The sequence below is a fragment of the Hippoglossus stenolepis genome, chromosome 4 (genome assembly GCF_022539355.2).
Source record: "Hippoglossus stenolepis isolate QCI-W04-F060 chromosome 4, HSTE1.2, whole genome shotgun sequence".
In the NCBI taxonomy this organism is placed as follows: domain Eukaryota; kingdom Metazoa; phylum Chordata; class Actinopteri; order Pleuronectiformes; family Pleuronectidae; genus Hippoglossus; species Hippoglossus stenolepis.
This window is the reverse complement of record NC_061486.1, coordinates 10,406,879-10,427,443: the sequence shown is the minus strand read 5'-3', so window position 1 is coordinate 10,427,443 and position 20,565 is coordinate 10,406,879. Positions and strand designations below refer to the sequence as shown.

Below are 20,565 nucleotides of genomic sequence, written 5' to 3'. Positions count from 1 at the left end.
AATTACATTTTCTGCTGATGACCTAAATAATATTGTGAAGCACTACAAATAGTAGCTGCAATAAACTGCCTTAGCAGGTGTAGGCTGTCTAACTTAAATGTAGATTCATTTTATGAAGATACATTAAATTCATTAACATCATCTTCATCTATATTTTGAATTAGGATCATTTTAGAAACACAATGTTCTTTTATTCAAAATATTAAACTGTGACCAGTGCACCTAAAGCTTGTGGTAATGACTATAACAAATAAGGGTCATTTTAAAATCATTTTTTAAAAAAGCTATAAATCACTTAAGAGACGGCAACTCTGAAGCAAACACACCGCTGTCACAGTATGAGATGCATATGAGCACCATTTGTCATCCCTCTTTTTGCTTTTTGTGTTAACGAGGCTCATATGATGCCCCAAGCGCCTTCACCTGATGATGCAAGAATGAAGTGAGCGAAAGCAAGACAGACTCGCTGTGGCCTCGAGCTTCTGATCATCTTTTCTTCTAGATGAAAAGACTTTTGCACCAACATAACTCAAATTAGACCACGAAGAAGGAAATCTGCTTTTTTTTTTCTGCAGCTGTGGGATTGTTGCAATTGTGTATTTGTACCAGATACAGAGACTCCTGAATAGTGTCGTGGAACAAGCAGCTCAAGTTAATAATGAAAACTTATAGAATTGGTAAGGTGGTTCTTTAGGTGGATATGTCTGATTATTTGTTTTGCATGTATGTTTTTCAGTAGTGTCTGATATTGGTTTCTCTGAGAGACACACAGTGACTCACTAACACATGGCATCTAAACACATAGAACCCGTGGTTTCATCCTCTGCTCACTTTATGTCTCTTTCTCTTCCTACCTGGATCAATCTCTTACTTTTTACCTTTATGATCTCTCTCCACATGTCGGTCTTACATTTATTTAACTCTGCTCACCTCAGCGGGCCTCCTGTAGAGCCTGGTCTCTCTCCAGTGGTCGCTCAGAGACAATTATGATGTTATTTGAAAAAAGATGATCCAATCAGCAGCTTATTAAAGAGATAATGGGAGAATAATGACCCAGGCTGAGTGGAAGAGGGACACTCAGGAATGTATGGATGGAGGAACAGGGAGTGCAGAGCTGTGAGGAGCGACGGAGAAAACGTGGACTGCAAATGGAGAAGACGAACCAGAGATCTGCATGAGGAAGTGACCTGGGATAGAGCAGAATGAATGGAGTACAGGCTGGGCTGTATCGGAGCAGGTGTAGAGGCGGTGAAAGTGATCAGGGGTGGTTGACAGACTGAGAAGAGAGTAGAGATAGATGAAGTCGCTGGCAGATGTGACCTGCTGCCCGTCCAGCTGTTACCTGAGTCAGAGGCAGCACAGCTGGTGACGAGGGAGGTGGCTGGGGGAGAATGTCAGACCTGGAGCTTGGTAGCAGATGATGCTGTGAAGTACAGAGTTCATAGAAGTAGATGCATGAGATGCACCTCCATGCATTCAATCATGTGGGTAAAGGAACAGTTCAATGTTTTGGGGTAATTACTTCATTCACGTTCTTGCAGAGAAGCTATAGTCAGCAGCCGGTTAGTTTGACTTTAGATAAATAGTAAAAACGGGGGGGAAACAGCCAGTCTGACTCTGTCTAAAGGTAATAAGATCCACCTGTTAGCACGAGATGCGAGTACCAAAGTTTAATAACTGGACAGGTTTTGTAATATTTGGGCATTGATCTAACTTTTGGAGATAAAGTTTCTAAATGTATTCATATTCAGCTATTTCTGGAAGCCTGTGTGTGTCAGAGAGAGAATTAATTTAAAAAATGAAACAAACTTTTCTTACTTTATACCTCACATAAGTATCATTTATATTCTCTTCATCGTCTGCAGATTATCCAGACTCTTTAAATAGGCACAAACAATTGGGTACAATTTTGATGTCGATCCAGATGTTTCTTTACGTAGTGTTTTTTTGTCATGAAAACACACAGGTTTCCTCTCGTTTTACAAGGATCTAAAAAGCACACAACCATATTTCAACAGCTGTAACAGCTGTGAACTTCAAGGCTCTTACCTGTATCAACGGGAAGATTCCTTTGTGCAAATAGCAAAGTCCTTAAGGAAATGATTTTCTGAGTTTGATATGAAAACCTTGTTCTGCACAGAGCCTTGACTTTAACCCCATCCAGAGTTTTTGGGATGAAATGTATGACCAGCTGTGAGCCAGGTATCATCACCTAACATCAGAGCTAACTTTCCCCTGCACGGTCTTATATAAACTATGAATCACACATTCATTCTTTAATATCCTGAGATATATCACAGGTTGTAAAGACTCAGGTGAGTAGTGAACTGAATCGGTTTCACTGCACGTGGTGAACTAAATATATCTAACAGACATTTTCCTGCAAGTTGTTGACTAAAATAACTTTAAAAATGTGATGAAATGAGGATGTCTGCAGAAGGTAATTTGATGGATTTTAGTCATGTGCGTTTTCTTTCCCATAAACCATCGTCATTCTGCCTTTACCATGATAATAACATCTTCAGATCAGTTTCTATCAACCTCAGTATGTTGGTCAGATCTAAAGCACATTTTGGTCTCTCTGTCTCTCCTAAACCAGGTGGAAGAAATCCGGGGTTTTATCGAGTCTCTGGCAGAGAAAGTTGAAGAGGTCAAGAGGAAGCACAGCGCCATCCTCGCCTCACCTAACCCTGATGAGAGTAAGGCTGTTTGACTTTTCTCCTTCTTGTTTAAATCTCACAGAGTGAGATATTCAACATGATCTTCACTTCTCCACAAATACTGTGTTTTAATCATAAGAGGATTCGAGTTTATCAAGAGTACAGGTGGAGTTTTTGCACTGGTTTTAGATGATTGCAGAAAAAATAAATCAGGGCATTTCTAGCCCAGAAACTTCCCCAAAGGACGAAGAACATTTTGTGGAACGTTTGATGTGCATAAACTAAAGAAAAATCAGGTTACATTAAAAACTGTTATTGGCTTCCTGACAATTTAGTGAAGAGAATATTTTAGATCAACCAAAGGAATGGAAAAGAGGGAGAAGTAAACAAAATTTTAAAAAAATTTGGGCACAGTTCAATCACAGTAACTGTGTTTGTACTGAAACAGAAATATAGGCCTAAAACACAGGATTGTTGAAACATTATTCTAAGGCGAAAGTAAATAGACATATATTTGCTTACTGGGGTTAAAAATTGTGTCTTTAATACAACATTTTTAACCCATCACCCACTCGCCCTATAGCTCCTCAGGTGCAGTGGAAACGTGAACCGGGATTCACTGAAGAGACTTTACGTTACTTAACTAAACTGTTTGTTTGGATGAAAAAGACTAAATGTGTCAAGAAACTAAATGATGTGGAAAAAAGGGTCATTGAATGTTTTGATTGTATGCATTGATGTGACTCATATGCTGTAGTGTGCTATAAATACTTTCTACTGGAGTGAACACAGAAGAGCAATATAATGCATGCCTTAGTCAGTCAGAATTTTTAGATTGAAAACAGCTGTAATTTACCCAGAATTCAAAGCAGATTACAAAATCTATCTTTGTGAAACCAGCTCTGGATCTCAGCACAACTCAACACATAACACGATACTCAACACGAGTATTTTTAGAGCAACATGTTAGACCTTGTTCTCCAACAGCATCAACAAGAAGCATTTCAGAGACTTGTTTGTTTTTACTTGTTTTAATAATAGTCTGATTAACATGTTAAGAGTTTATTAATAAAGAAAACGACACATAGCATATCCTCAGGGCCTTCAACGTTAATCTTTTTAAATATGAAACTTGCAAACCTACCACCTATCAATCGATGATCCATTTTATCTTGTGCAATAGTCATGGCTTGAATTGATTCTGCCATAGGCTTTAGATGTATTTGTTGTTCGCTATTCATATAATAGTCTGCATCATTAGAGTGGACGCCACCTTTCCTGGGCTGTATTTCAGGTAAAGATTTAATCAACCATTCCAGGGCGCTTTCTCCAAACCAAGCTTGACGCGTCTGCAAACACTTCCGCTAACCCTCCTTAATGATAACATCAATGTTTTATTCTGCACTGACTCAGTAATGAGCCGGAGAAGCTCTTATTGGAAAGAAGAGAAGAGAATAAAGCCAAAAGTCAGTTATTTATATGCCGTGTAATGTGCAACAGTAGCGAAAAGCCTGGTAATCGTGGCAAATTCCACTCAGCAAAAGAATGAAAAATGTATCTGTCCTTTCCAGTAAATTGTGGAAATAAGTTTCTCAGGAAAAAGCCAAAAGGCAGCCTGTTGATGGAGACTGATGGAAGTCGGAAGAGCTCAAAGCTGTTGAGAGCCGTATATACCCTCCACCAATAAGTCCTTTCTGTCCTTTTTCAAGCTGTTATACGCTCACTGTAAAATGTCCTGCATTCTTGTTACTTTTCTCCACTTTTCTGCTTCCTTTCCATTACTCTTCAGCCCCATCTAACCTGCTGTTACCATCGTCGGCTGTATTTATCAGTTCCTCCATAATCCCTCTTCTCATTTCAACCACTCTCCTCTTTGATTTTCTTCAATCTGTGCGCTACGATCCATCTTTCCCAACCCCCTCATCTGTGTCCTCTCACACCTCTTCCTCTCTCTCATTTATGTCAGAGCATTGATCTAGACACCGCACTCACGAGGGGGATGTTACTCATGCTAGTAACACCCTCTAACCCCCTTTCCTCCCCCTGATTCCCGACCTCCCACCTATCTGAGAAAGCATCGATCTGTGTGAAGCAGCAGGCGTCAGATGAGCCCTTTAAGTAGCAGCCGGGGTGTGTCAACTGAGTGGAGCAGAAAGGAGGCAAGGTGTTGTGTTTAAGATACAAATTCTTCCACAAGCCTTTTCCTTTGTGACTGAAATTGATACTCTGTGTGTGTGTGTGTGTGTGTGTGTGTGTGTGTGTGTGCACCTCCCTGATAAATGCACATCAATCTGCAGCTGATGTAGATGTCAGGGTCGTTCATTACACAGAGGTCTGTCTGTTCTTCACCGTCTTCCTGTTGCATTTTGGAGCCGACGGACTCCAATCATCTGAATGTCCTTATTCAGACAGCCGCTCTATCTCTTCCGCAACACTTATACATGCTGTGCGTGCCCGCGTGTGTGTGTGCATGCGTGTCGGTGCATGCGTGTGTGTGTGTATGATTATGTCTGTGCAACTATTTTCTCCTGAATCCAATTCTTATACAAATCATCAGCACTGATGAATACATTTTGTTTGGAAACATAATGGTGCCCAGATTGTATTTTTTATCAACATCAAGCAGTAAACCAGGAATGTTCATGGAGAATTGGGCCTTCAAAATTGTGGAAAATTGAAAAAACTTAGGGAATTAGTAATATTAAATGTGTCTGCAGAAAGTTTACTGTCAGTGTCTCTCATAGCTTTTTCTCACAATATTCTGGCAACACAATTTCGAGGGTGTTGTTAAGGCAACTCCAAGCACTTTGGTGAGATAAGGAAGAAACCATGGTCTTACTTATATACTTAAAATGCTAAAGCACAAGTTTATTTGTATATAATTGTTCACCATGCTGGAGAGACACAGCCCTCTACGTCTGACAGCAAGTCAGTCAGTCGGCTCGTCCCTGCATCTGTCCATCCATCCGTCTGTCCGTCCGCCCATCACCACCACTTTCCTCCAGACTGAAATATTGCTACAAACTGTAGGATGACTTGGCAGTACATTTTTAACAGAGACTCATGGTCCCCAGGGGATAAATCCTAATGAATTTATGATCTCCAGATATTTTCTGCTGCCCCATCATAGGTTGACATATTAAGTTATTAAACGAGATTTCACATCAACTATTGGATGGATTGCTGTGACATTTGGCACACACATGATTTCCTGTCAGGAGGAATAGTGATAACCTGAGCCTCAGACCTGTTCTCTAATCTCCTCCTTTCATAGATAGATGTTTGGTTGGTTGGTTGTTTAGGAGGATAAGTGGTTTTGATAATGGATGGATTCCCATTCTTGTGAAGACGGTATCTCAAGAACACCCTGAGGGAATTTCTTCAAATTTGTTCACTTTGACATCGCAAATCCTTTTTCACCTTGTGAATAGAATTATCTTAAGATTGCCTCAAGAAAATCCTTTCAATTTTGACGCAAATATTCACATAGACTTACAGATAAACTGATTCTATTTTGGTGGTAAAAGGTCAAGGTCTCACAAGGCAAATGTTTTGCCTTGTGAATGCAATATTTTAGGAGCAACTCCAGAGAGGTTTTTTAAATTAGGTACAATTGGACTCATTTATGAAGTGATTAGATTTCAGTGGTCAAAAGTGGTATTTTCCTCACAGTAAATCCTCCCCTGCACTCACTTTTTCTAAAAACGGGTATCAGGGATGTTATTGAAAATGAGCGAGGTTGGACTGGAACAGGATAATGGACGAGTAGGAATTGAAGAAATCACACACATGCAATCGTTTTTTTCAAATGTCTTCCACAGCGGAACATTGTAAAGTGATAAACCTTCTGTGTCTGTCATGGTTAATCATGTTCATAATCACATCACATCTCCCTAGCCATTACCCACCTGGCCTGCGTCACAGCCTCCCCCCCTTTTATCCTCCTCCTCTCCCCCCTTTTGCTTTGGGAGCTTTTGTGTTCGCTGACTGAGACGTTTCCTGTTGATCTGCACTGGGTTAATTGCAGCCCACTGGCAGAGCCCATATTAACTCACGCAAACACACACACACACACACACATACATACCAACGCATTCCTTTTACCCCTGCATTATACTTTATCCCATATCACCACCCCCCCTAAATGAAGCGTATCTATTTCCTCCAGGGAATCGCAGCATACAGTGATTGTGTGCGCTTGTTTTTGCTCGGTGGGTGTTAAGGGTTTGTGTGTTTGTGTGGGCACGCTCCACAGCAGTGTACAGTATGTAGCAACAGTAATGATGATAGATTAGGTAATAGCCATCAGATCATAATGGGTATGGAACCTGTGTTTCCCCATGAGCACATTCCTCTGATGCAGGAGAAGAAGACACAAATGCATCTTACATTTCAAAAACAAGATTGAATTCACATTTTCAAAATAATTCCATTATTAGTTTTAATTTGTAGTGTTGTCTGTCGGCCTCGCGCAGTGTGGCTTCTCATTATTTTGATCGATAAGGCTGTTCTTAGATTTCATAATGAAAGGCCAAAAGTCAGTGACGATTGCGTCCTCTGCCGGAATATCAGTGGCTTTTACACCCTGCTTCTCCCAGGAGAGAGGGAGGCTGCTATGAAATGAAACGTGGCCTTTGGAGAGGTGGAGGTATAAAGACCTTTTTAATCAACATTATATTGGAAGAAAAGACTTGTTGTGATGTTTTTGTTGATGTTTTCCCATGTTAAATTTGTCATATTGTTTACCTCTGCCAAGGAGGTTATATTATTTTGTTGGTTGTTTTGTTTGTTTGTTTGTAAACTAGATTACACAAAAACAACCAAAATGGATTTCCACAAAACATGGTGGAAGAATGCAGTATAAATCAGGCACATTTAGTGGGACTGATCTAAGAGTGTGTGCAATTTGGCACAGCTTGGTTGAATTCAAAGGGCCCTGGCGGATGTAAGCTCTGTACTGGGTGCCATTCTAGTTTGTCAATTCTGCCAACACCTCTAGTTCCTTTTCTGTTTCCCACAATGAATGTTGCATTGTTACAGATAGTGGATGGTGAATTTACACACCAGTTCTGTTTAGTAGTCTGATAACTACTGCTTATCTACTGCTTAACCAGTCTGTCGTCTCCCCTCTCTTTAGCTGCAGGTTGAATACTGATCATCACGTTCTAGAGAAAAGTGTGTTTTTAAGTGTTGCATCATGTTTAGCTGTGGAAATGCCTCCAGTGAACTGAGTTTGTGACTCAAACCAAATAATTCAAACAAAATGTAAAAAATACCCATTTTGAATTGCATAATACAACCACCATACTACTGGAGCATATACTTGGCTGTCGATGTAACTAAATGCAGATAATCTGCTCTTAAACACTTGAGATTATTTAACGACATTTCACAGTATGTTTTTCCAGCCACTTAGTGTTTGCTGCTCGCTCTGACATCTCAGCCTGTAGTTTCTAAAGAGCATCTTTACTCTCGACTCTGAAAAGTCCTCAACGTGAGATGTTTGCTTTAATTGCAGCCTGTGAGTGTTACTATTTCTAGTGTCAGTTTTTTGGCTGAGTGCGCACCCACCCTCAGACTGCTGTTTGCCAAAGCTCCCCCACCAAATTTTTTAAAGTGTTGCATAAGGTTATATAAAGTTTTCTCTTTGTTCTTCCTCAGCCATCTTTCTCTCCTCACTTGATCTCTCTATTTCCTTTTATTTCTGGAGTGGTGTTCCAGCCATTTAAGACACAGCTTTATTCTGCGGAATAATAATATCCCTCTTAATGAGCTGTTAACACAATGTGCACAATCGTATCCAAGGCCAAGGACACACAGAGTAACACACAAATGAATGCGCACAATGGAGGTCAAAGCTTGAATAAATGATAAATCAAGTATAAATCAGTTTAACTGCTCTCTGTCCCTGTGGCTTCAGAGGACATGAGTGTGGTCTTTCTGCCTTGATGCCAAGTGTTGGGAGGCAGGGGGACGTTTCAAAGTGACAGTGACACTTCTATGTTAACTCACATTAACCCTGTTATACTGTCTCAGAAGATGTTGCAAGAGAAAGAGAAGTTTTTAAAGAGATGGAGGGGGATGTTAATCAAATACAACACAATCATGGCTAAATATATTTATTCTGTGTTACTCAACTATCTGCCGAAACAGATATATTCTATGTGAGTCTGAATGGAAAACTAAGGTTAAAGGCATCCCTGATGGATGAGAGTTTTTATATTTGTGGCTCGACAGTGGAGATAACCCTCCAGAATTAATTAAAATGCAGGTTGACCTCAGGCATAAGAATGTGGATTTTGAGGTTTGCCATGATAAGGTTTGTAATAACTTCAGTTTGATTACTATAAGTTGTTTTCAGCATTACCATTCTATTCTTTTGTCCAAAAAATTTGGACTGCAAAAAAAGAGAGGATAAAATGATGCAGATATTTCAGCTCACTTCTTTCTAACTCCACAGCCCCAGATTTATTTTTCATTTTCAAACTCTTCAGCCCCAACTGATGCAAACCTCAAGGGGTCTAAAGTCTATTTATAGGATTTCATGCATCTTTTCACAGATGCAGTCATGCTTCTCAAGACCAGTGAACAGACTTTGACGTGTACAATCTGAAAACTTCACCTTTAAAATACAATTTATTGAAAATTATCCTTTTCTGTGGATGTACAAAACCAAAACTGACACAATTTTATAATGAACCATAATAATATAAGATTTCGAACTTGGTGTTTTTCTCTGTTGTGGCATTGTATAGTTGTGTGCCTCACTATTTGCACCACCATAGTTTCAGCTGCAGTTGTGCATGTACCCACAAGTGGCATGCAATACGCTTCACTTTGTCACACGAGAACTTCTCTTTCACTCTTGTGTTTGTGTACCTGTCACTCGGGATCTGTTGCACGTGAGAGCGACCTTCGTGCGCCCTCGATACCGCCATAGATTGAGTAATCCTGCTAACAAACAAGCAAATGCAGACCAAAATATAATGTCCTTGGTAGAGGTAAATATGAACATCAAATAGTAACCAGTCTACCTTTACGCAGCTAGAATAGAGTGTGTTTGCTCATTTTTTTTATATAATTATTTATTTAGTGTATTTGCCATCTACCTACTTTAATATTTATTTAAAAATTGTCTATAAACTTCATCCAGGGCTCATCATGCATTGAAGAAAAAGTCCATGCTTTGATACTTATTAACTATAGTGAATCTGTGCTTTCAGAATGGAAAGGTAGGGATGAGTATGTGTGTTGTTTCTATCGTTAAGTAGTTCAACTTTATCTCTGCTCTCAGTTTGTCATTATCTGTGTGCATACTGTATTCGACACTAATGCAAATAACATGTCATGTTTGAGGGATGAGCTCAGATTCCGTGTCTCTCTGAAACATCACACACCTGGACTCTAGACGATCAATAAGCGGAGCAAACACACAAAGGACTGGTAATATATTTACAGAGCGAGCAGAGGGAGACGTGCACAGACACTGCGAGATGGAGAGAAAAAAGATAAATGGCTGCAAGTTAGAGGCTGGAATGGCAGCAATTGACCCTGAGTTAAAGAGGAGGAAGCAAGACTGGCTCAGTGTCTTGTCTGTGTCACGTTACCCTGACATCAAAATGACACGCGCACACAAATTGTGTCAATATTATCATAGTTTTAACAATCTGTCAGATGATTTTGTTCTTTTCTAAATGGATAAATGCCGCTGCTGTAAAAGCAAAGCGGATGTAAAGCTTAATGTTGTAGAGAATTGACCAGGACGGTCAGGATGTTTATCGTTTATTAAATTCTGCTAATATGCTTTCATCCTCATATTTCTGATGAGGGATGTAAGAACAGCTTCATCCTGATCTATACACGTGAAGACTGGTGGTAAAGCGGTTCGGTTCCTGGTTTTAGACCCGTCCTCTGCAAAGTCCATACTGAAGTGTCCTTGAGCAAAACACTGAACCCCTACTTCTGATGCTGTTTCGTTAGTGCATGAATGTATGGGTATATGAGACATACATTGTATGACACTTTGAGTGGTTGATAGATTAGAAAAACAGTTTATACAGTAAATTAAATCCATTTATAGTTTTAAATCAAATCTGGTGTGTTTGCAATGTCATATATACTTTATATCTGCAAACTAATACCAGTGTATAGTCTTCAAGTTGTATCTTTTTGCTTAATGGTTTTCACCAAAAGTCAGCTTGAGAAAATACGCTCATTCATTAACGAAAAATCAACATCACCAGCACAAAAACTGGAAATAGAAGGAAACGGGTATAGTGTTGCTTTGTCCAGGTGTGTGTGTGTGTGTGTCTTTGCCTGAAAGTGGCTTGTGTTGAATGAGCTTGTGTCTCTCTGCTCTGCTCTGTTTCTCTGCATTGTTTCAGTCATCCTGATTCAATTTCGTCTTGGCAAAAATGGCGAAATTGAATTAGTTCCCAGCAATCTGACAACTGTGGGAATAATCTCATTCAGTGCAGAGTATGTATGTGTCAGTGTCCTAGTTTTCGTTCCTTTGTTGTGTTAAAAGCATAAGTTTGGTGTAATTCTGTAATTATTACTGGGCCACTGTTTATTTTTGAAAAAGGCCCAGCAATTTCCGAAAGACACATTTTTATGAAGTGTCACTAAAGGAGGAGGAGCTTCATCATCAATTTAATACTCATTGTGGGCTCTATGTGGTGTCTACGGCAACAAGACAGTCTGTATTTTGACTTTAGCTATCTTTAATCATATCGATGACACTTCAATGCATACAAAAAAACAATAGAGAGCAGGAGGACAAGCAAAGTGCGGACCTGAGTTTTGCTACAGTAAAGTTTTTCCTTTTTTTCCCTGGGGTTTATGCACTGGTTGGTTTGTAGCATCATGGATTTGGTCGGCAGAGCTCCAGATCAGCCCTCAGTGGACTGAGAGTGAAATCTCACACCCTTGTTTCTCTCACGACTGTCAACTTAGGTCTTGGACGGCCCAAACTCCTACAGGGGCCAGTAAGTGCCGTGTTGATCAGAGCAAAGGACCATGTCAGCCTTATGCTCATTGGCTCATTATTGTGTTTTTACAATGGAAATCTGTGAGATGGAGGAGCAATTTTTATCAGACTCTGGCTTCAGGTGGGACACGTTTGTAGCATAAAATCTTGGCTGGCTTTAGTCATGTTGTCCTTAACTTCTAACTCTGAAGTGAAGGCAAAAATGTCTTGAAAATAATACTTTATATCAGTTATTACATTAGAATAAACATCCCGAAACACCGTTTATTTATCGTCTCTGCTCACACTCCTCTTCTAGCCTCCACATTTTCTCCATTTCTTCCTGCCTTGTAGCGTATCTCTCGCTCTCTGACTCTCTCTTTCCCTCTGCCACTTTGAAACAATCTGAAGCTGCATGGCGAGAGGACCGACTGCACACATCGCCATAGCAACACAGTCTTAATGATGGCAACAAGCGTGACCTGAAGATTCCATTCGAGAGCGTCTGGGAGAGGGATGGAGTGTGAAGCCACAGCTCAATTGACTCCTCAGTTTTGCCCTCTAATTTGCTTCCCTCTCACTTCTCCCTCGACTTATTCAGCAGAGTCTGCGCTCTCACACATCCAATAATGAGGCTGAATCGACACTTGATCAAGCAGGTTGGCCTCCTCTGTGTTTGGTAACCACAAGGGAGAGATCCAATCTAACTCATCGTCACACACACACACAGTACAAAGCTAGATTTTGTGTTTGTGTTGTTATCGCTGCAAATTACCTCATTGAGCAGGGTTGAAAGTATCCTTTTCAAACAAGTAATCAAATTGCTTTGGAAACTGGTATTCTAGGACTGATAAATGATTACAGTCCTACTCAACACACACACACACACACACACACACACACACACACACACACACACACACACACCACAGAGCACTGTTTATTCATTCTGCCCTGAGGGCTTCAGCCCACCACCTCAGATCAGTATCTGACCCTGACACACTCATTGTGTGCTGCACATATTTCTCCTTTAGCAGAAAAATTAGCGACCAGAGATAGAATTGTATTCAAATCCTAACCAAGATTATGGTAATTAATGCTGCAGTTGTTGTCATATCAGGCTCATCCTTTAGAATTTAACATCACCCTGTTTCATGAATTTTTTCAAGCTGATCTCCAGTGAATAATTTTTTCCCTTACATGTCTTCTCTAAATTTGCTGGTGCAGGGGTGAACATGAACTCACCAGGTTGAGTGGGTGCTCCATGTGCTGAGGCTTCAGTCCTTTGCAGTGGCTGCAGGTTCGGTTTTGCTTGGTGTTTTCCCCTCTCTCCCCCAATCCCACTTGACCTCTCCCATCAATAAATGCAAACGATACCCCAAAAAACCATTAAAATATTTTTTCATGCATAAATTCATTGTTTGCTGCAACCGTCCGTGTGCAAGTCAAGACATTAAAGCATTGCTCTGCAGAAGTTGTATAAAACTGCAGAGTACCTTTCCCTGCCGACAGACATGGATTGTGTTTGCTGTATCCACAGCCCCTGCAGAGTCAAATTATGGCCTCGACACTGACATTGACAAGTGATGGAACCGTGAATCAGTCCCACAAACATTGAGAACACCTGCCATAGTCACCACAGAGGCCTCAGGATTTAGGATGCAGGTCATGTTACTACTTTACTGGCTCGAGTCCAGTCAGGGACGTTTGAGACAAATCATTCTTCCTGTCTTTTTACTCGACTGTTGCTTTTTTAATAACAAAAACACCTGCATGTATTCCTACCATCTTCCATTGTAATGAGTTTATTTGCAGCTGGATATAAACTGATGTAATTTCATCAGTTATTGCTTCGTCCACTGCTTTGTCCCACTGAGCTTTATGTACCACAGGCTGATGTCCGCTGATATGGAAAAAGGCCTGTTAAGCAGATTAAAAGCTTGTAGTGCTTTGCTGATCACTGTGTAATAGGTTCAGCGTCTCCATGGAGCCATTATAGTTTAATGTTATCATACAAGCTGGTTAGAGGATTGATATCCCAGCTCTACTTTTTATCGTCTGTTTGTGTTGCTGTCACCTCTCAAACTGCCACAAAGAGCAAACATATAGCGTAGATTTATTGTGCAGCTGTAGAGAATGAGATTACACGATTGTCTCATTACATTTAAGCTTCTTTTTTTAGCTCAAAATGTGTGCAAATATTATGTTTTTATAATTGAACTTTAGCAGCGATGGAGGTCCTCCTCACACTGTGTAATCAAATCATCTATTGAGGCTCGGTCTGTAATCAGATGCAGATGTTTTCTCCAGGTTTCAGTACCCAGCGTCTGTTATTCATCTGTATGATTTATGCCGTTTTATAGAAGCAGGCAACATGCAGGAAGAAAAAAAAAACTCATTATAAAAAGTACTGCGAGCAGTTTGGTTTGATTGAATAGTTTGACTCCAGTAACTTTTAAGGACCTTCTTTTACGTCTGCTGGCCTCCTGGGGCTTGTTAATATATGGAGATTTGGTTCTTATGGTATTAAGATGATGAATGCCTTTCTCACTTTTATGCACTGTTCTAAAAATGGAAATTAATGTTCCAGAGAGAGTGTGTGAGAGAGAAATTGTGCAATGTTCGTTCTGCTACATCTTTTTCTATTCTCCTCTGCTTCTGGTCTCATTTTCTGGTCTCAGTAAACGGTACTTTAAACCCCAATTTAACATTTAGTACATAACATAATTCATAACACTATTTTATTGACCAATTTCCCTATTTCCTTGCAGATTAATCATATCTGAGAAATGTCAGAAAGTAGAAATTGTAAGTTCCTCACAGCAGATATATTATCAGTAGCTAACAATAGCTCGTTTTATGCGATCGACAGGACAAGAACCTGTTGATCATCTACAATCAATGGCCAGGATGGAAAGAGGTGGACAACAGAGGGAAGGGAAGGATGCTTAAGGAAAAATAGGAGAGAGAAGCATGAGTTGTGCTGCTGTGGACTGAAGCTAATGAAGTGTTTTGAGTGACACAGAGTCATTTCTTGTGTGTTGATTCTGTCACTGGAACTGAGTTAGTATGTGGTTATGTGGGGTTTCAAACAAGCCCAGTAATCTCTCCTCTTCCTCCTCTCCTCTTCTTCTTCCTCTCCTCTTTCTCTCTTCTCCTCAGAAACTAAGGCTGATCTGGAGGATTTAATGGCTGACATCAAGAAGTTGGCCAACAAAGTACGATCCAAATTAAAGAGTGAGTACACTTCTTCCATTTTCCTCCTGCGGCGAATGATTACTGTGATTATTTTCCTCACCAATTAAACATTTGAAGTGTTGTGATGAGCTAATTAAAATTTCAAATGCTGAAAAGTGCCTGTCACTTGTTTGCTATATGCATTTCCTTACCCTGATTAGCAGTCTGATCTTTGTGGTTGAAGTTGCAGCTGGTAATTGTTAGTAATTTTACATTATGCTGCCTACGACTAATAACTACACAGATACAGTTTGAGGGATTTTCAAATCTGAGCTCACTAGATCAGTTGGTTAATGAATTATTCCATCAAGAGAAAATTTAGTTACAACTGTTTCATAATTGATTAAACATTGCAGTAATTTTTAATGCAAAATGTCAAAATATTTAAAGGTTTAACTGTGAGGATTTTCTTCTTTTCCCTGTCTTAAATCATAGTAAATTAAATATTTGGGCATCTAGGACATTGTAATCACCATTTTTGTATTTTCTCTAATGTTTATACACCAAATGATCCATTAATTAATCAAGAAAATGAATGGCAAATTTAAACTAAAAAGGCAGTAATGAGCACATACCTCCACCATTAAGGCCCAACAGTCTCCTTATAAAACCACATCTAAATTCACTAGATTCGGGTTTTTATTTACATACACTCAGTCCCCTAAACATGACTGCTTTTCTTTCATCAAGATTCATGAATTATTCTCTGAGAAATCAATGAAAATGTTGAAAAAGCCTTATCTTACAATGTTAAAGAACTTGAAACAAAAAATCCTGGATTAACCCACTGATCCAGATTAAAAAATGTAAGGGCTCCTCCTTTGGTCATGCCCCACTCCTCCACAAAATGTCATGCAAATCAATCAGTAGTAAGTTATGTGTAATCCTGCTAAGAAACAAACAAAAACATAACGTCCTTGTTGTAGGTAATTCATGAGTTGTTACTAACCCTGAAGCCTGTATCATGCTATCAGGACCATGTCTATAACCACCGTCTGCACCTGTTTGTGTTTTATGTGATGTGACGCCGCTGGTTCTTTCATAACACATGAGTGAGGGAATCAAGATTTATTCACACTCGTAAACACAATCTGACGAATGTTACTGTAACATACTGTGTACGGGCACAATTGTTGTGTGGATCCAACAGCCGTTACATGTGTGTGTTCTTATGATTCTTATCATTCTCTGATTTCTTTGTCATCCTCCCACCTTTTCTTCCTTTTCTCATAAACCTTACAACACTTTTTAATCTTGTCATATGGAGTAAGTCTTTTATTTTGTATATTTATGTGCCCTTCCTGAAATCCTGTGGTATGAAACCTCTGTGTCCACCACATTATTAATTTTCAAATATATACAACACACTCCTGTGCCTCCCTGCAGGGCTCAGGTGTCTAAGAATAGAGGTCAGAGATGAAATACCTGTGTACGGTATCTTTCACGCAAGTATAACACAGCTTCACTGCAGAAAGCTGGAAGATAATAGCCCATATCCCTCGTCCTGCATGCCTACAGATATACACACATTCATATAAATGCACATAGAGCTGTGTGCACATTTGCTGTATGTACAATGATACACAAGCTAGACACAAGTGCTTTCAGGCGGAACAGGCTCTGCATCACAGGCCTCTGCTTCATTCCAGTTCACATCAATTGTCGCCACAGGATACCTTTGCGTAACCGCTTGATGTGTGTTTGTGTGTAAATGACCTCATCTTTGTCAAACTGCACCCGGGGATAAATCCTCGACATGGAGGGAAGCAACATTATTTGCTGTAACCATCTCATTTGCAATTCTCAAACCATGTAATGGGATTCAGGTAGAGGATTTCTTCAAAACCAGCTGACAGATAATGCAGATGGTGATTCTGGTAGATGTTGGAATATCTCAATTAATATCAGCTATGGAGAGAAACGCTAAAAGTTCAAAGAGAGAGAAAGTGGAGCTCATGTAAGAATTTTTTTTTTATTTTATCCTCAACCTCTTACGTTTACTTTTTTCTGTGAAATGTCTACATGTGATTTGCACATATGAGTATTTTTAAGTCACATTATGCAAATCAACTTAATTTGCACAATTGTAAGTTGCTGATTTGAATGTGACGGAAAACAACCCTTATTTCTGAAGCCATAGATAATTTTCATCGTCGTTAACAAGGAAGCCCTTATTTAGTGAGGCCCACTACTGCTGCGACACCTGATGGCACTAAAATCACCAATATTTTTTGTTTCTTCAAGACTGTTTTGTTGCAAAATGAACAAAATGTGGACTATTTTGTATTTTTATTGGGGTAGATTTTGAGGTGGAGTACTCACCAGGTGACTGAATATATGTTTTTGTTTATCTGTGCAGGTATCCAGCAAACCATCGAGCAAGAGGAAGGACAGAACAGGTCATCAGCTGACCTGAGGATACGTAAAACACAGGTAGGAAGACAGCTGCTGAATCAACAACTGTGTCCCAGTAAATACAAGTGTACACAGTATGTATTATACTTACTGTCATAGTGTACTGCAGTTCTGGTTGAAGAAAATCAGGATCAGTCAAACTTCAATTTTGGAAAAATCTCTGTCAGTTAACTTCCCCATGAAAAAAGTGTTTTATACACCTGCATTTTTAGTTTTCTTGAGCTTTCTCATTTCTACCAGCAATTTATTAAGAATTGTGCAGCCATGAGCTTCTCTTCCAATTTTTAATTGACATTTTTTTGTTACTGTTTCTCCATTTTCTGTGTGTATTGCATTATGAAACATTCCATCAACAGGACCCTGAAAAAAATATAATGTGTATGAGTATTTAATGTGCACACTGACGTCTTTTGTGACTTTTTCAGTGTGGACACTATACAATGGCAACTCTTGTATATTTAAGTGAAATGATTTGTTGTTCCTCGCTGTGTCTCCAGCACTCCACACTGTCCCGCAAGTTTGTCGAGGTGATGTCCGAATACAACACCACGCAGTCGGACTACAGGGAGCGCTGCAAGGGACGCATCCAGAGGCAGCTGGAGATCAGTGAGTAGACCTGGGACTGCGTACATGTCATCACTGTATCCATCCATAACATCTTTTCATTTTCAGTCATAATGTTTTTTTTTTTTCAAGTTTTCAAGTTCTTAAAGCACTGATTTAGCAAAGAGATTCATTAAACATTTGTCCACTATCTGGTGGTTTGGCTCCTCCAGTCCACTTTAAGAGGGGATATTGAGCCCCAACATTGCCCATAACAGCTGTGCTGACAGTGTATGAATGATGGGTGATAGAGAAATTGTTTCCAATGTTTTTGTTTGTCTCACATCGCCCCCTGGAGGCGAGTTTAGGTCATTAACCTTACCTCCTCCATGTTAGTAGATGGGACATTAATTAGTTATTTGATATTATGAAAACAGGTGAAACGTCATGATTGACAGCTGAGCTTGACTTGATGTCGGTCAAGTATATGTATCCACAGGCCCTCGATACTGTGGCGTCACAACACGATCACTACTGCATAGACTTTGGCGACAAATGACGACATTGGCGCAAGATGGCAGTGTTCTGGGATATTTTAGCTTAATGTCTGGATAGTGGGAGGAGATAAAGACGTGTCGTCTATCTTTATCTAAGTCTATGAGTAAAACACAGAGCACAGACTTTGACATAAACAAATCATAAATATTTTACACAAAATATATGTAAAAACTCATAAAACAATGCAAAGTGTACCATAACACCTGGGGCACATCCGGTGTTGTTATTCCACCAAAAATAACAAAACAAATAAGTGTCCATTATTCATTTTGTTAATACAGAAATGTCAGTTTACCCCATCCATATTTTATTTTGAATTTGTCTGATGTGGTGTACCAAAACAACAGCTCTCACACTCAGAGCACTCTCCAAAACACATACATCACCAACACCCACAGCCGTATGCATGCTCATGCCAGGTTACCGCGACCCAGATCTGCGCTGCTCTCACTTGTGTCACGCCGCATGTGTGATATGATTTGACAGGTATTAGCCGCAGGGCCCCGGGCCCCAGGCTCCTGACACAGCCTCTGCCACGGCATCCTGGCAGGCAGCACGCCGCCAGCTGCCCCCTATGGTCATGGTGATAGAGTCACCCTATACACAAAGACACATACACACAAATTCAGAAAGGAACACTGTGACTCACTTAGTGTTAATAGCAGAGGTGAGCAGGGGCAGTTATGTCACTGGGCCTCTGGGCGTAGACGTAATTTTCTCTGCCCATCTGTCAGTTTAGAGTGGACATTTGCGGCCAGGTCTGCATGTGTGAGCTCCACCCAGTATACCTACACACAATGTGGTCCAATCAAAAGAAGACGAACACAAACCCTCCTTGTGGAGTTGAATACACACGCACGCAGGCCTGACTCACTTTTTCCTTGAGCTCCTCCAGATCCATTTGGATTTGATTTGTCAGCTGGTGGAGTCACAGGAGGCCTCAGCTCGTATCACCTGTCGTCAAGGAAGGGATTAGAAGCTCCGGGAGAGATTGAAGATGAAAACGCAGTGGAAGGGGAAAAATAAAACCTTTAGATTACATTTGATCCATATTTTTGATCAATCTAAATACAATTTAATTCCTTTGAGGGTTTTATAGCAAGAGAGATGTGTTTCTGTTGTGTCAACTCCTTTTACTTGTTTGTGTGTGAATCAATAAGTGTGTCACACACAGAGAGAGATCTAGTCTGGTCTGTGAGAGAATCAATGTTTTCTCTGCCGCGTTCGCCCTTTCCTGTTCACCTGTACTCCAACCTGCTGGATACAGAGATGAGAGCAACACTGTGTAAACACATCAGTGTCAAGATAAAAGCATTTCCCACACATTTGCATGGCTAACAGAGCCACATTAACCCCAAGTCTAAATATATACTGCTGATATAAAGGGGGAAAAAATGCTGGTGGCCGATGGACATTAAAGTGGTAAATTGATGCCCCTAAATGTCTGGTAAATCAGAAGACAAGGTAATGGTTAGCTTTGCTTAGCACAAATACTTAAAACAGGGGGAAACTGCTAGCCTGTCTAAATATCTTTCATTTCCTCTAACAAGGAAGTTGCTTTCACCCCAGTACGTTGGTTTGTTAATTTATTTGTTTCCCTTTCTTTAACATTGCGAGATAAGGTATTTTCTATTCATTTTCACAGATTTCCTAGGGAATAATGCATGGCTCCAAGAAGATGCTGCTCCTGATGAAGAAATAGTCCTTCTGTTTGGCAGATTTTTTTTAACCTTTGTTCAGAGACAAACTATCGGTTTTCCCCTGATTTTAGTCTTTACTCTAAACAAAGAAAACCATTTCCTGGATGTAGAGACACATAAAATGTCAATGCTGTCATTTAACTCCGAGCAAAGCAAATATGCATATCTCCCAAACTATTCCTTTAAAGATGCATCTCTTTGATTTAAATACAAATTACACATTCCAAGCCTGCACAATAGCAGTTCTGTATCATTTTAGGTAATTATTGATTAACATATCATCCATATATTAACATCCATATCCAGTGATTAGACAGGTGGTTTCAGTAAGATTGAGGGAGATTGTCATTTGACTGGTGTGTATTGTCGAGAGTTGTGTCGCTTTCAGGGATCTAACAAGACGGGCTGCCCTCAGAGCCGGCGACAGCACGTTCATTAATCTGCCGCCTGTAGCACTTACGGACTTCCTGGACTATGCTAGCGG

At 40.0% G+C, this 20,565-nt stretch overlaps 1 protein-coding gene across 2 annotated transcripts in view; it reads left to right on the top strand.

The window, feature by feature from the left end:
• Window positions 1–20,565, top strand: part of stx1a (syntaxin 1A (brain)) — a 53,242-nt gene that overhangs the window by 21,409 nt on the left and 11,268 nt on the right. For both annotated transcript variants that reach the window (XR_004695195.2, XM_035154768.2), the window contains exons 3-6: window positions 2,600–2,699; window positions 14,791–14,865; window positions 17,225–17,298; window positions 17,778–17,886. Coding sequence is in view for 1 of the 2 variants with exons in the window: in XM_035154768.2 (XP_035010659.1) it covers window positions 2,600–2,699; window positions 14,791–14,865; window positions 17,225–17,298; window positions 17,778–17,886 (358 nt within the window). In the remaining variant the exon portion in view is untranslated. The remainder of the gene's footprint in view (window positions 1–2,599; window positions 2,700–14,790; window positions 14,866–17,224; window positions 17,299–17,777; window positions 17,887–20,565) is intronic.